This window comes from Eschscholzia californica, unplaced genomic scaffold, assembly GCF_041429995.1.
Source record: "Eschscholzia californica isolate CP2 unplaced genomic scaffold, dmEscCali1.0.p SCAF_2, whole genome shotgun sequence".
Taxonomy (NCBI): Eukaryota; Viridiplantae; Streptophyta; class Magnoliopsida; order Ranunculales; family Papaveraceae; genus Eschscholzia; species Eschscholzia californica.
The window spans coordinates 44,607,320-44,621,863 of record NW_028238309.1 but is presented as its reverse complement, the minus strand read 5'-3'; the positions used below and the strand labels follow the sequence as shown (position 1 = coordinate 44,621,863).

At 37.3% G+C, this 14,544-nt stretch overlaps 1 protein-coding gene across 1 annotated transcript; it reads left to right on the top strand.

Annotated features, from left to right (window-relative positions):
- The first annotated feature begins 7,938 nt into the window (after positions 1–7,938).
- On the top strand, positions 7,939–10,233 carry LOC147558241 (high-affinity nitrate transporter 2.1-like). The gene is made up of 3 exons (XM_086664610.1): positions 7,939–9,011; positions 9,117–9,232; positions 9,315–10,233. The coding sequence occupies exons 1-3, from the start codon at positions 8,196–8,198 to the stop codon at positions 9,970–9,972; spliced, it is 1,590 nt and encodes a 529-aa protein (XP_086520736.1). The 5' UTR covers positions 7,939–8,195; the 3' UTR covers positions 9,973–10,233.
- Positions 10,234–14,544: the final 4,311 nt, after the last annotated feature.

Here is a 14,544-nt window from a genome sequence, read left to right as displayed (position 1 = left end):
CCTCGCAACCTAAAGAAACTACTACCTGGTAGTCAGAGCATAAGAGCATCTCCAATGCAAAACTCAAAAAAATCTCTATTCGTCCTATTTGTCAAGTTCCAATTGAGATTCTCACTCCTAGGTGTCGAAAATAGAGATCCTCAATTCTTGTATGTCTCCAATGCAACACTCTAAACTCTTTTATTTTACTTACGTGTCATGGTTATTTTTGTAAAAAAAAATAATTAGTTATTTTGGAAATATAGGAAGACTTGATTTCTATTGGTTGAAATTTAAATATTGATGAGTTGGACAATTAGAGATATCTCAAGAGGACACTCTGAAAATAGAGTGTCCTCTTGAGATATCTCTATTCCACTCTCGACACATCATCTTTGAGATCTTAGTTGAGTTTTGCATTGGAGATGATTTTTTAAGAAAAACTCAGAAAATCCTATGTGGCACTCCGAGTTTCTAAGATTGAGTTTTGCATTGGAGATGCTCTAATTCTAATTCCATCTCTCATTTTTTTTTCCTTTTTTACGTTCCTTACTGTTTTATTTCTACTCCGACTGGGAAAGGTTGATTAACGAGATCCGTAGCTTCAAATTCTTACTCTTTTTGCACTCTTAAAAGAATCAGACCTTAGGGAATGAAACATGTAAGATTGAAAACCTTTTATAGGGTTGTTTCCAAAATACTTCTCCGTCTTCAAAGAACATTTGTGGTCTCTTATTAGATCCAAACTTTATTTCAGTGAAACCCTTTTTAGGTGTTATTGATTTTCTTTTTTTTTTTTTTGTTAAATTTGAAGTCTAAAATAATTAATGCATATTTTAAATGTATAGTTTGACTATTTGTATTTTTTCTCTAATCAATTCAGACCTTAAAACTTGATTTGAAAGCTAACCTTCTTTTTGATTAAGCTGAAAACTTAAGAATTGTAAACAAAAGACGTATTTCAAGATCTTAGCATAAAAACATGCAAAACAACTAAAATTACTTGTACAATTGTTTCAGATTTCAGATTTTATATTCATATCTATAAAAACAAAGGACCTTAAGGTTATTTCCCGAATCTCATAGCTAATTAGTTGTGAAGCACTAATCTCTCTCTAACCTAGATTTCTAATTCATAGGTTTAATGCATGACAATTAGGAACTTAAATAGTTAAATCTGATGCAAGGAGTACAGGGTGATGGTTCCTTAGCCATGGCCCCTTAGGCCATATGAATAAGTATTGATCAAAGCGGTCAATAAAAAATAAATCCACTCCAAACAATGATCAAGCACCACCAAAAGATGAGTGCCGCCTTCCGGGGCAGCCAAAGATGGATTTTTGAGGACTTTTTAGTTTTCAGTATGATTTAGATAGATCGACTCCACATCAAGTTCAAGTGTCGATAGGAACTATTGTTGCTGATTCAGTTTATGTATTACGTGTTTATTTTTATTTTTTTGAGTACAAGCCAAACTTTCATTAATAAGTGATAACGATCACGAAGTTACATTGTACATAATTCTTATTTCTCTCCTCAACTTCATAAGAGTTACATAAGATAAGTACATAGTACTTTCAAATGTAAAGTACCTCATGAAGGGACAGAAATTGACATGACACAGACGCAAAAAAGACCCTAAAGGTCGACAAAAAAGATCCTAATGATCGAGAATTAAAGACCCTAAAGGTCGAGAATGAAAAGACCCTAAAGGTCGACAAAGTTTGAAAAAACTAAAACAAACACCGACGCTTTCACCGGAAACCCCAACGTCGCCGGAAAACCTCCACTGTCGCCGGAGAACCGCCATCGTCGCCGGAAAACCGCCATTATCGCAACCCACTGTCCACCATAATCATCAACAGTTAATAAAGATGATGATAGTTCTTATGAAAGCGATGAATCTCTTATATCTGATTCATCTCCTTCGTCTTCTTCATCTTCTTCTTCATCATCATCATCATCAACAGTTAATAAAGATGATGATCATGTCTTGGTAGTTGTTGTTAGGGAAGCATGACGTGTTTATTATATTAAAGGGTTTTACATCATCTAATATGGATGAGGCATCTACTATGAGATGATAGAGAGAGGAGGAAAGAAAAGGCTGATGGTGGTAGCCATCCGACACCCTAGTGATTGTTAAAGTCTTAAAGATGAAGATGAAGGTTGGAGAGAGAATAAAGTGCTGAGATAAACAAAAACACAAAAAATTAAAAGAGTGATGCTTCGGAAAACAAAACGTTTCTCCCGTAAATGCCTTGAAATTGTAGAAAGAGAATTATCTAAGTATTTTTCATAAAGTAGGGGGCTAGGCGAGAAACTTATAATAAAAGGGGGCAAAAACATAAAACACCCCAAAAACTATTTTCCTTTTTTAAGCTGGGAATAACATTAATAGATATTTTCTTGTGACTTCATTAAAATATATAATTGGGGGTGTGATTAAACTATTGGAAAATATTTATTGGTAGTTAGGAAATATGTAAGGTTAGACTTCTTCCCACCATCAAGATGTTGACATGTGTTGGACTAAAATTATTAGTTCATCAGATCAAATTTGATTACCTGTAATGAAGTTGTATAAATCTCACAACTAGTAGATGATGATAACACGACTAGGTCTGCCAATTAATATATTTCATTAAATCATGATACCCCTAAGCATGACAAAGCTAACTTATCAATAAGCTCAATCAAATACCCATGTCTAATTCCAAAGTCACGCTCTCACTTTCTTTCTTTTTTTTCTTTTTTTTTTGAAAGTCGACTACGATCTACGTATGTCGTTACATTTGGCACTTGATACTGTTGTTTCTCTGGTATTATGAAAAACCAGGGTTATGTCTTCCTGTTTTAATAAAAACAAGGATATACCTTCCTGTGTCTTTCTGAAACAAATTCTGAGATAACACTTTTATGTCTAAAACTTAAACAGTAAAACTAGTATAATCAAACAAAGATTAATAAAAAAAAAAAAAAAAAGGTTAGTGAGAGAAAAGCCGAGTCGAGTTGTCTCTTTCCTTAAGACAGTGAACACCCTGGTATTAGTACTAGAACCAGTAAGATGTTTGTCTCCCAGGATACATCGGCTGTACCTTTCAGTATGACGACGAGAGTACTTCGTTTCTCTGAAAGCGTGCGAACTTAGAACAAGCAGTAAGAACGACAGATGAATTGACTTCTTAAACTCTAAATGCTCTTAACTTTGAATGCTAAAAATTTTCATTTCTTGTTTGCTGGATTCTGTTTGGTATTTATAGAAGTATTGGTGACACTTCAGACAGGTGCCTTGAAAAGAATGGATGCTTCCCAACAGTCATATTTGTCTGTTGGTTTTCGGGTGTCATGTTGACCGTCAGATCTTAACGGATCTATTAAGATCTCGCGCATTGAACGCCCACCGTTAGATCATCAACGGATCTATCTTAAAGAGCGCCAAATATCCTGACCGTCAAATCATATCTATGATCGTAAAATCCAAGGCTCAAAAGCGCCCAATGCGCCCTAAACGCCCATTCGCCCACGCCGCGCGTGCGTGGTGCAAACCACGTGAGTCACCTTTCTATTCTAAAGAACATACCATAAATATATGGAAGGTTCTATATAAGGAAATAAAACGTTTCCTCCTTCATAAATGTGGTACTAACTCAAAATCCCGGTTTTGAGTTAATGGTACCCATACCAAACGAATTTTGTAATAACTCACTCATACGGAATCGGATTTGGACAAAATTTGAGTCTAAATTCAAGAGCTCGACGAGACGAATCCAACTAGACGTCTTGATCGAGATTCCGATGAATGTAGGTACCTCAAATTAAGGAAAAACCGGTCCAGCTCCTTTTGAGCTAAGTACCGATTCCAACAGATACATCATAGATGTGATAAGCTCGATAACCGCCCACTCAAACACTAACAGGACCGGGCCTATAGCCCAACTAGAACATGCCCTAAAGGCCAACAACATTATTTACACCCTAATAATCCCAATTCAAATAACCAAAGATTCCACCTTCTCTGGGATTCGAACCTGGGACCTCCAGGGCTTTCTGGAGTTTATGTCAACACCTTGGAACCACTTGGGCTACCAACTGTTGACCACGCTCTCACTTTCGGACTACTAGGAAAATCCCTTGTTAATCTTTTCGGTTGCCTTATTCATTCATCCTTTTGTTCACTTCCCAATCAAAAGGATCTACTTGAACTGTTTTTTAAGTGTATACAATATATGAAAAAATATAGTCAATGATGTTTTAAATTTTTCGTTTAGTAATTCATCTCTCAAATCTCAAGAATGTACATATGATTTTGATCCAAAGATAGGTGCTTTTGCTAAGTTAGTAAGTACACAAAATCACAGACGACCTGGTAATTTTTTATTTCCTACAATGGAATCACTTTATTTAGAAATAAAAGGGTTATTTCCCAAATGGCCCCCTACTTTGTGACCAGCTTCCCGCGTGGCCCCCTACTTTACAAGAAATACCCATATGGCCCCCTTCTGTTATAACACCGTTACTCTCTCTCTTCCATTTCTTTTCTCTCTCCTCCAGCATGTTTTCTCTCTCTGCCACCTCGTTAAAACGAGCCACATCATCGTCTTCACCGGCGGGGTCGCCGGCCGGCCAAATTTCCGGCCGGCGACCTTCAAACTTTTTTTTTTTTTTTTTCTCTCTCTTCTCTCTCTCTCTAAAAAAAAAAAAATTTTTTTTTTTTTAAAAAATCGCTCACCTCTCTCTCTCTAAACTCCGGCGAAGTTTTACTTCGCCGGAGTTAGGTCTGTTCATCACGAACAGACCAGATCAGGGTCTGTTCGTGATGAACAGACCCAGATCTGGGTCTGTCCGTGATGAACAGACCCAGGTCTGTTCATCACGAACAGACCGGATCTGGGTCTGTCCGTGATGAACAGACCTGGGTCTGTTCATCACGAACAGACCGGATCTGGTCTGTTCGTGATGAACAGAGGTCTGTTCATCACGAACAGACCAGATCGTGGTCTGTTCGTGATGAACAGAGGTCTGCTCATCACGAACAGACCATGATCTGGTCTGTTCGTGATGAACAGACCTGGGTCTGTTCATCACGGACAGACCCAGATCTGGGTCTGTTCATCACGAACAGACCCTGATCTGGTCTGTTCGTGATGAACAGACCTAACTCCGGCGAAGTAAAACTTCGCCGGAGTTTAGAGAGAGAGAGGTGAGCGATTTTTAAAAAAAAAAAAATTTTTTTTTTTAGAGAGAGAGAGAAGAGAGAGAAAAAAAAAAAAAAAGTTTGAAGGTCGCCGGCCGGAAATTTGGCCGGCCGGCGACCCCGCCGGTGAAGACGATGATGTGGCTCGTTTTAACGAGGTGGCAGAGAGAGAAAACATGCTGGAGGAGAGAGAAAAGAAATGGAAGAGAGAGAGTAACGGTGTTATAACAGAAGGGGGCCATATGGGTATTTCTTGTAAAGTAGGGGGCCACGCGGGAAGCTGGTCACAAAGTAGGGGGCCATTTGGGAAATAACCCGAAATAAAATCACCATTAACAACTAGGATGACATTTGCAAAAAGACAAAAATAACTTTTAAAACAAACCAAAGAGCTAAAATTTTATATGATAGTATATATTTATAGAGAAGGGCCATTATTAGAAGAAGGGCCCACTGAATGCACAAATTGTTGGAACCATGAACAAGTTGTATTCTTTTTTTTGTTGAAATCTGAACAATTTGTATTTGACTTTAACAAACATAGACAGAGATTGCTAATATTAAGACGTTATCCATTATATATTCGTGTGTCTTGTTCACAACAAAATAATAGAATTGCATCTATCATTAAAATAAAATTGTGGATGAAGTTTTTATGTTAATTGCGGAAAAAATGGTCTTCGGACCAAAGAAAGCTATTTTAATGGCAAAAAAAGTACTAGAATATCAATATTAGCATTGAGAAATGATAGAGAACAAAAAGAAATTCAGACATACTCTAGACATACATCCTATGTGGCTTGCCGTGATTCGTTGTCTAGTGAATTGGAATCATCAAAAACACGAATCAAAGCAAGCCACATAGGATGTATGTCTAAAGTATTTCTGGATTCTCTTGTTCTCTATCACTTTTCATTGGCATTTAGGGCAACATGATATTGTCTAATGGCAGTTTAGACGAAAATAAATGTCTAAATGACAGAAAAAAGCCACAACAAAACAGATTTTATATTGACAAAAATACCCTTGGGTATTTAAAATGGTCAGGTTAGGGTGTTTTGGCCAGTCGATCACTTCTTTCTCCAATTTTTTGTAGTTGGATGAGACAATAATCGATGGGTGAGGGTATTTGAAATAGACGATTCGATTTGTTTCGTTTAGAGATGTTTGAGGTGTTTTGACAATGTTTATTTTCAAATCTATTTCGATGAAGTGTTTTGACAATGTTTTGACAATGTTTTGAGGTGTTTGAGGTGTTTTGACAATGTTTATACACGTATTTTTTCTGAGTTATGATGAAGTTTTACCATCTATTATGAGTTTAATGATGATTTTGTATTCTTTTTCTACTTTGACATATGTTTGATGATACTTCTGATCAGTTTCATATATATATATTTGATGTTTTCGGTATATGTTTGTGATGTTTTTGATATATGTTTGTGATGTTTTTTTAGATTAAATATGTTTTTCAAACATGTATTTGTTCGATACAAACAGTCAGACCAATGAGACAAGCAGGTTGTTTGGAAAAGAATGAAAAGAGAAAACGGATAAAAATAATGAACTAACAACAACTTATTCAAGGCAAACTCTAGTTTTTTTTTTGATGAGAGAAGGCAAACTCTAGTTGGTGTTTATTGCTTACACATGTAGAAAACAGAAAGTTGTTGTGATAAAATAAACAACACTTCGAACCTAATAACTTTTGGTAAATGAACGATAAAAAAAAATATAGAAGACAAAAAAGTATTTTAGAAAAACAAAAATAACTTTCACACTACGAAATTATAGTGGATTTTTTTGTTACTTCCAAACTTTTTTTTTTGGACCAACTAGCGGTCACCCCTTAATTTTGCTTATAAACTTTGAACTAGGTTTTGACTTAATTTGAACCGGATAAGAAGTACACTAGGGTTTCTATTCATCAACTTGCTCACGATGAGTTGAAATATAAAGAGAAGTAGACATCAATAAGTAGACAGATATATCAAATTAACAATCAACTTGGTCTTCTTCAAATTATTGAGGGAGATATTTAGGCCTTATCAAATTAAGATCCAATTTTTATCATCAAAAAAAAAAAAAAATTAAGATCCAATTGTCACATGTTAGACTTGTTAGTATCCTCCTTTGGAGGATCTCTTTAGGTCAAATTTCAAGTAGTTATTAAAAATTTCAACCAGTAGTTGTTATTATAATTAAAAACAAATATTGTTAGTACGATCGGAAAAATGAATTTGTCTGCTGGCGGAGGTTTTTGTTCAGTGTAAGAAAAGAGAATTGTATTGAAATGACTTGATATCCCTAGCTATTATATAAGATCTTTATAAAGAGTTTTACAAGAGAGAAATTTAAATCCTTAGGCAATGTGGGACTATATATTCTAAGTTTAACTACTATCCAATCTAGCCTGAAGTCTATGTGGTTCAAAATTGGACATTGAAGTCTAAACTGAGACCAATTTTTTAGAGTACATTTTTCTTGGCGATTGCACTAATTTGAATGTGTATCCTCTAAAACCATAAATAATATGTGCCTTAACGGGTGAAAAGTTTTGTAAATGCTTATACTCCCTTGTACCTTGGAAAACTGAGCAATCAAATGTATTTGGTTGAAGAAGTCATTTGAAATAAATAATGTGAATCCTCAATATCTTATTACAAAGGTTATGCAGGTAAATTCACTAGGTAGGTGATGTAATAAGATTTAAATAATGAATGAATATACTAGTATACTAGAGGAATAATGGCAGATCAGATAGGTCCCTTGGGATATCCAAGGAGGTTTTTCTATCTAGATGTGGCTTCCTGGTTTCATTCTCTCTTCTTCAGTGTTGTGCAAGAGACATCCAAAATAAAATTCTCTCTCTCTCTCTAATCTCTATGAAGTTGTCAACTCTTTCTTAATATAAATATAAGACATCTACAATACTTCCAAAGTATCCTCATTCTCTTTCATACCCAACCACAAGAATCTTTTCTATCATTTCACCTTTCTCTCTCTGGATCTCAAAAAGATGACTGGTGGTCAGGAACAAGGGGAACCAGGGAGCTCCATGCATGGAGTTACTGGTAAAGAACAGTCCTATGCTTTCTCTGTCCCATCTCCCATAGTCCCCATAGATAGGACAGCCAATTTTGCCTTACCTGTGGACTCTGAGCATAAAGCAACAATTTTCAAGCTATTTTCTTTAGCAAACCCTCACATGAGAACTTTTCATCTCTCATGGATCTCCTTCTTTACTTGCTTTGTTTCCACATTTGCTGCTGCTCCTCTTGTACCCATCATCAGAGATAACCTAAATCTCAAGAAAGGAGATGTGGGTAATGCTGGAATTGCTTCTGTCTCTGGAAGTATCTTTTCTAGGTTAGCCATGGGAGCTGTTTGTGACTTGTTAGGTCCACGATACGGGTGCGCTTTCCTCATGATGCTTTCCGCCCCGACTGTGTTTTGCATGGCGCTTGTCTCGTCTCCTGGTGGATATGTAGCGGTTCGTTTCATGATCGGGTTTTCTCTTGCTACTTTTGTTTCTTGCCAGTACTGGATGAGTACTATGTTCAACAGCAAGATCATTGGGTTGGTTAATGGAACAGCAGCTGGTTGGGGAAACATGGGTGGTGGTGCCACTCAACTCTTAATGCCTGTACTCTTCGAGTTGATCCGTAAAGTTGGAGCTACCCCATTCACGGCATGGCGTATTGCCTTCTTTATTCCTGGGTGGATGCATATAGTTACAGGGATCATGGTCTTAACCCTTGGACAAGATCTACCTGATGGAAACCTTGGGGCCCTAAAAAAGGCTGGTGATGTTGCCAAAGATAAATTTTCCAAGGTCAGTATTTCAGATATACAATACATCAATTCCATAGCTCACCTAGTAGTCTTTACTTCAAATATTCTTAGATAACTTATCTCCAATATTCTGTTGTCTGTTTAGGTACTATGGTATGCTGTCACAAACTATAGGACATGGATCTTCGTCCTTCTTTACGGTTACTCTATGGGTGTCGAATTGACTACTGATAATGTCATTGCCGAGTATTTCTTCGACAGGTTTGTTTTCTTCAGTTTCCCAATCAAAGATATTGAAATAGACATATCTATATGTACTAATTCTTGTATATCTTTATGACAGATTTGATCTTAAGCTCCACACAGCGGGTATCATTGCTGCAGTCTTTGGTATGGCAAACATAGTAGCTCGTCCTGTTGGTGGATACATGTCGGACTTGGGTGCACGAAGGTTTGGTATGAGGGCTCGACTATGGAATCTGTGGATCCTACAAACGTTGGGAGGACTCTTCTGTGTATGGCTTGGTCGTTCTGACTCTCTTTCAATCTCTATCACAGCTATGATCCTTTTCTCCATATGTGCTCAAGCCGCTTGTGGTGCAACCTTTGGTGTTATACCCTTCATTTCTCGTCGATCTTTGGGTATAATATCTGGTCTAACCGGTGCAGGTGGTAACTTTGGTTCTGGGCTAACGCAATTTTTGTTTTTTACAAGCTCAAAATACTCAACTGCAACAGGAATCACATACATGGGTATCATGATCATTGCTTGTACTATTCCTGTTATGTTTGTTCATTTCCCTCAATGGGGGAGCATGTTTCTTCCTCCATCTAAAAATGGTACTGAGGAAAAATACTACCAAGCCGAATACACGGAACAGGAGAAAGCTGACGGACTAGATGCTAATAGTATCAAGTTCGCCAAGAACGCCAGGTCGGAACGTGGCAAGCGTATTGCCTCGGCAGCGACACCCCCAGAATCTACCCCATCACATGTTTAAGAGGGGACTTAACAAGCTGGGCTAACTAGTACAAGTCATATTTTCAATGACTACAAATCTATAAAGAGATCTATTAACAACTTTGAGCATAAAGAAGAGCTATGAAAAGAGTTGTTTTTTTCCCTAAAGTACAGTTTGGGTTTGTAATTTTCTTTTGACAGCTTTGGAGAAATCTAAGGCTTGCAGTTTTTCTTTTTGATTTCCTTATACTATATGTGATGTTTTGATGTGCTACAATATATACAAAATGCAAATTCTGAAGGAACAATGGTAGAAAAGGTTGCAAGTCAAAGTTTAATACAATATCAATAAGCTCAATCAACAAAAACAAAAATACCCATGTCTAATAGACTAATTCCAAAGTCGTGCTCTCACTTTTGGAAGACCAAGGAAATCATCACCTCATAATCTTTTCTTTTGAGAAGATAACTTCCTTTCATATACTTGAAAGGAGATAGAATTAGATGGAGTACCATTTTGTTAGGTTGTTGATTAATCAACATCACCTTATTCATCTTCTGTTCCCTACCCTATGAAAAGCTCTACTTCAACTGCTTTTTAAGTTTATACAATATTTTACTTCATCAAAAAATATAGCCCATTATATCTTAAAAGCAATTAATTTTTCTGATTTAGTAATTATTCATCTCTAATCTCAAGAATGTAAATTATGATTTGATCCAAAGATAGGTGTTTTGCTAACTTAGTATGTACACAGAATCAGAGAGGCTCTAGTAATTTTTTATTTCATACAATGGAATCACTTTATTTAGAATTAAAATGGGAGATTTTGACATATATATACACCCCCAATATTAATTCTATATTTGGAGTAAACCTTTGTTTTTAAGAAACTTTTGATTTATACCCCCAAGGCGAAGGAAAACGTAAAAACACCGTTATATTTAAAGTGCGCCTATAGCACAAGCGAATATGGACTAAATTACCCTTGTCTATAATAAGAATTCCAGTTCAAGTGCATCTTCATCTTCATCATCAATCACCTCCATCACCAGCACCAACAAAGTTCCCACCATCACCACTCCACCTTCACCTCATCTCTACCATCTTCATCTTGTCTTTCACTAATGCTGAGTTAAAAATAAGAATAAGTAAGAAGAAAGGATCGGGAAAAAACACTGGTGGGAAACCTTAGCTAACAAGGCTTATAATTCTAATCATCCGTGGCTTGTTATTGGGGATATGAATTGTATTTTTAACCAATCTGAGAAACAGGGAGGAAATCTTATCTCTCCTTCTATTATCTCTCAGAACAAACATACTATTAATGCTTTAGGCCTTCAGGATATCGGATATGTTGGTTATCTCTACACGTGGTCTAACAAGCAATTCAAGGGTACCCTCATCCAAGAGAGACTAGACAGAGCACTAGCCAATTATAATTGGCTTACCAGATTCCCCCAGGTGAAGCTCACGCATCTCCCTACCCTTGGTTCTGATCACAACCCTATCCTTCTCACCACTAAACCAAATTCTTCGTTGGGGCGTAAACCGTTTAAATTCATTCGTACCTGGATGTCGCACCCGGATTGTGCCAAGTTCATCAAATCCAACTGGATCATTCATCCCAATTCTATCCAATTCAAGCTCAATTCCCTTGCCATCAAGCTCTCTAAATGGAACAAAGAAGTTTTTGGTCATATTGATAATAATATTAAGAATCTTACTCTTCAGTTACAAACCATCTCGGCTGCAGATAAGTTCAATGAGATTTTCAACAATATTGAGACTCTTCTTCTGCAACAAGAGAGCTTGTGGAAAGAGAACTCGATAATTTCTAATATTAATTTGGGGGATAGAAATACTCAGTATTTCCACGCCAAAGCTACCACTAGAAATCGTAAAAACCAAATCCATTCTATTAAAACCAAAGATAATTTGTGGACCAATGACGAGGCGGAAATATCCACCATCTTTAATACTCATCTGCAGACTATTTCCACTTCTGCTGGTTCTGACTGGTCTGAAAACCTCTCAGAGTGTTTCATACCTCAGATTACGCTTGCCCAGAACGAAGATCTAATTAAGAATCCCATTGAGGAGGAGATCAAAAAGGCTACTTTCTCTCTTAAACCGGGAGCTGCCCCGGGGCCTGATGGTTATTCTCCCCTTTTCTACCAGGCCAACTGGGATACGGTTAAGGAAGACATTATTCATATGGTGTCTCAGTTCTTCAGCGAGGTATCACTCCCTTACAAGACTAATCACACTCATATCTGCGTCCTCCCTAAGGTGTCGTTTGGCAACACTAAAATAAGTTACTTATTTGCTTATTTAAGTAGAAAAGTCAAAAAGTTAGTTTGGTACACAAAAATTACCGACTTCATTTAAGTTAAAATTTGACTTTCTTTTAAAGTTAAAAATTTTTGCTTTTGACTTCAAAATAAAGTAACTTTTTTTTAGACATGCATGAATTTTACTTGACAATTTTTTTTTTTTGTGTATCTCCGCTCCACTACCACAACTAAACTTCTCATTCTAACCCCACCGCCACCGCAACAAGCATTGCACCTCCCCCACCACACTACCTCAACTTCCACCTCCACACCTTAACCACCACCTTCGTACCACCACCACCATACACCACCACACCTCGACAACAACCACCTCGTATTTCCATCACCACCACGGTACCTTCAACAGTCAACACCACCACCGTACCTTCACCGCCACCACCATACTTTCACCACCAACACGATACCTTCACCACCACCGTACCTTCATCGCCACCACCATACTTTCATCACCAACACAGTACCTTATCCACCACCACTGTATCCCAACCATCACCGTATTTCCACCATCACCACCACCGTACTTCCACCACCATCGCCACCATTATACCTCCACCACCACCCATACCTCCACCACAAGCACCACCGCTGCCACCATCATACCTTATCCACCACCAACACCACAGTATTTCCACAATCACCACCACTGTATTTCCACAACCACCACCGTACTTCCACCACCACCATACTTCCACCACTATCGCCACCATTATACCTCCACCACAACCACCACTGCTTCCACCATCATACCTCTACTACCTCTACCACCACCATCAAACCTTAACCACCACCACACCCCATAACCATACCTTCATGAAACCACCACTACCACCAATATCACCACTACTTCATATACGAGAGTAATCGTGGAAATCATAAATAAATTCAACTAAAATCAAGTATCTCTATGAGAAAGAAAAATAAAATTATCAAAAGTAAATTGAGTTACCAAACTAACTTTTTGACTTTTTTACTTATAAGTAACATTTTTGCCAAATATACTTTTAAATTTTATTTACTTTTTTAAAGCAAAAGAACTTCTACTACAAGTAAAAGTACTTCTACTTTTGGTTGCCAAACGACACCTAAAACTAAAACTCCTCAATCCCCGGCTGATTATAGACCGATTAGCCTTCTCAATACCAGTTATAAAATCATTACCAAAATCCTAACTAACAGGCTAAAATCTATTCTCCCTGACATTATTTCTCCTTTTCAAGTTGCCTACGTTCCGGGTAGGCAAATTACGGATAATATTATCATTAGCCAAGAGATTATTCATTCCTATAAGCAATGCAAAGGAGCAAAAAGCTACTTCGGACTCAAATTAGACATGTCCAAAGCTTTTGATCGGATCGAATGGAGTTATTTAGAAAAGGTTATGCATCTGATGGGTTTTCATCAGAGGATTGAGCTCATTAACACTTGTCTTTCTACTAGTTCTATGGTTGTTCTCATTAACGGACGCCCAGGTGTGACTTTTAATGTGAGTCGCGACATTCGTCAAGGTGATCCTCTTTCGCCGTTCCTATTTGCGATCACTATGGAGGGCCTTAGCAGGCTTCTTGAGAAGCATAACTCTAATCGAACCTTCATAGGTTTTCCTGTGCTGAATTCGGAACTCATTATCAATCATCTTCTGTTTGCAGATGATTGTATTATTTTCGGGTAAAATTCTCTTGAAAATATCCATAATCTTAAACTCATTCTGAAAGAATTCAGTGATGCCTCGGGTCAAATGATAAACTACTCTAAATCTAACATCTTCTTTTCCAAAAATTCTCACCCTAAATTTAAACGGATGATCACTCGTGAACTTAAAGTTCATTATTCCTCTGCAGGTGACAAATACCTTTGCACTAATCTGTTCATTAATAGTAACAAGAAGTCAGCTTTCCAACCTCTCATTTCTCAGATCCAGAATAAACTTGCCAAATGGCAAACTCATCTTCTCTCTCAGGCTGGTCGCTCGGTAGTCATTTCGACTATAGCAGCGGTCGTTCCCCAATACCAAATGCTATGCTTTGCCATTCCAAAAGGCAAATGCAAGAGCATTGAGTCCATTCAAAGGACCTTCTGGTGGGGAAAAACCAAAACTTTTCATACTCTTAACTGGTCCAATATCTGTAAGCCTCGCAAATTTGGAGGACTGGGCCTTCCTCTCCTTGACAACCAGGCCTTCCTGAACAAGATCAACTGGCGTATTATCAATAACCCTCATGCAGTTTGGGTTAAACTTCTTAAAGGAAAATATTTT

Bases quoted from the DNA above. Each gene is read 5' to 3' on its own strand.
- LOC147558241 (XM_086664610.1), top strand. From the start codon at position 8,196: ATGACTGGTGGTCAGGAACAAGGGGAACCAGGGAGCTCCATGCATGGA. The intron at 9,012-9,116 runs GTCAGTATTTCA...TTGTCTGTTTAG, and splicing joins CCAAAGATAAATTTTCCAAG to GTACTATGGTATGCTGTCAC. The intron at 9,233-9,314 runs GTTTGTTTTCTT...TCTTTATGACAG, and splicing joins GCCGAGTATTTCTTCGACAG to ATTTGATCTTAAGCTCCACA.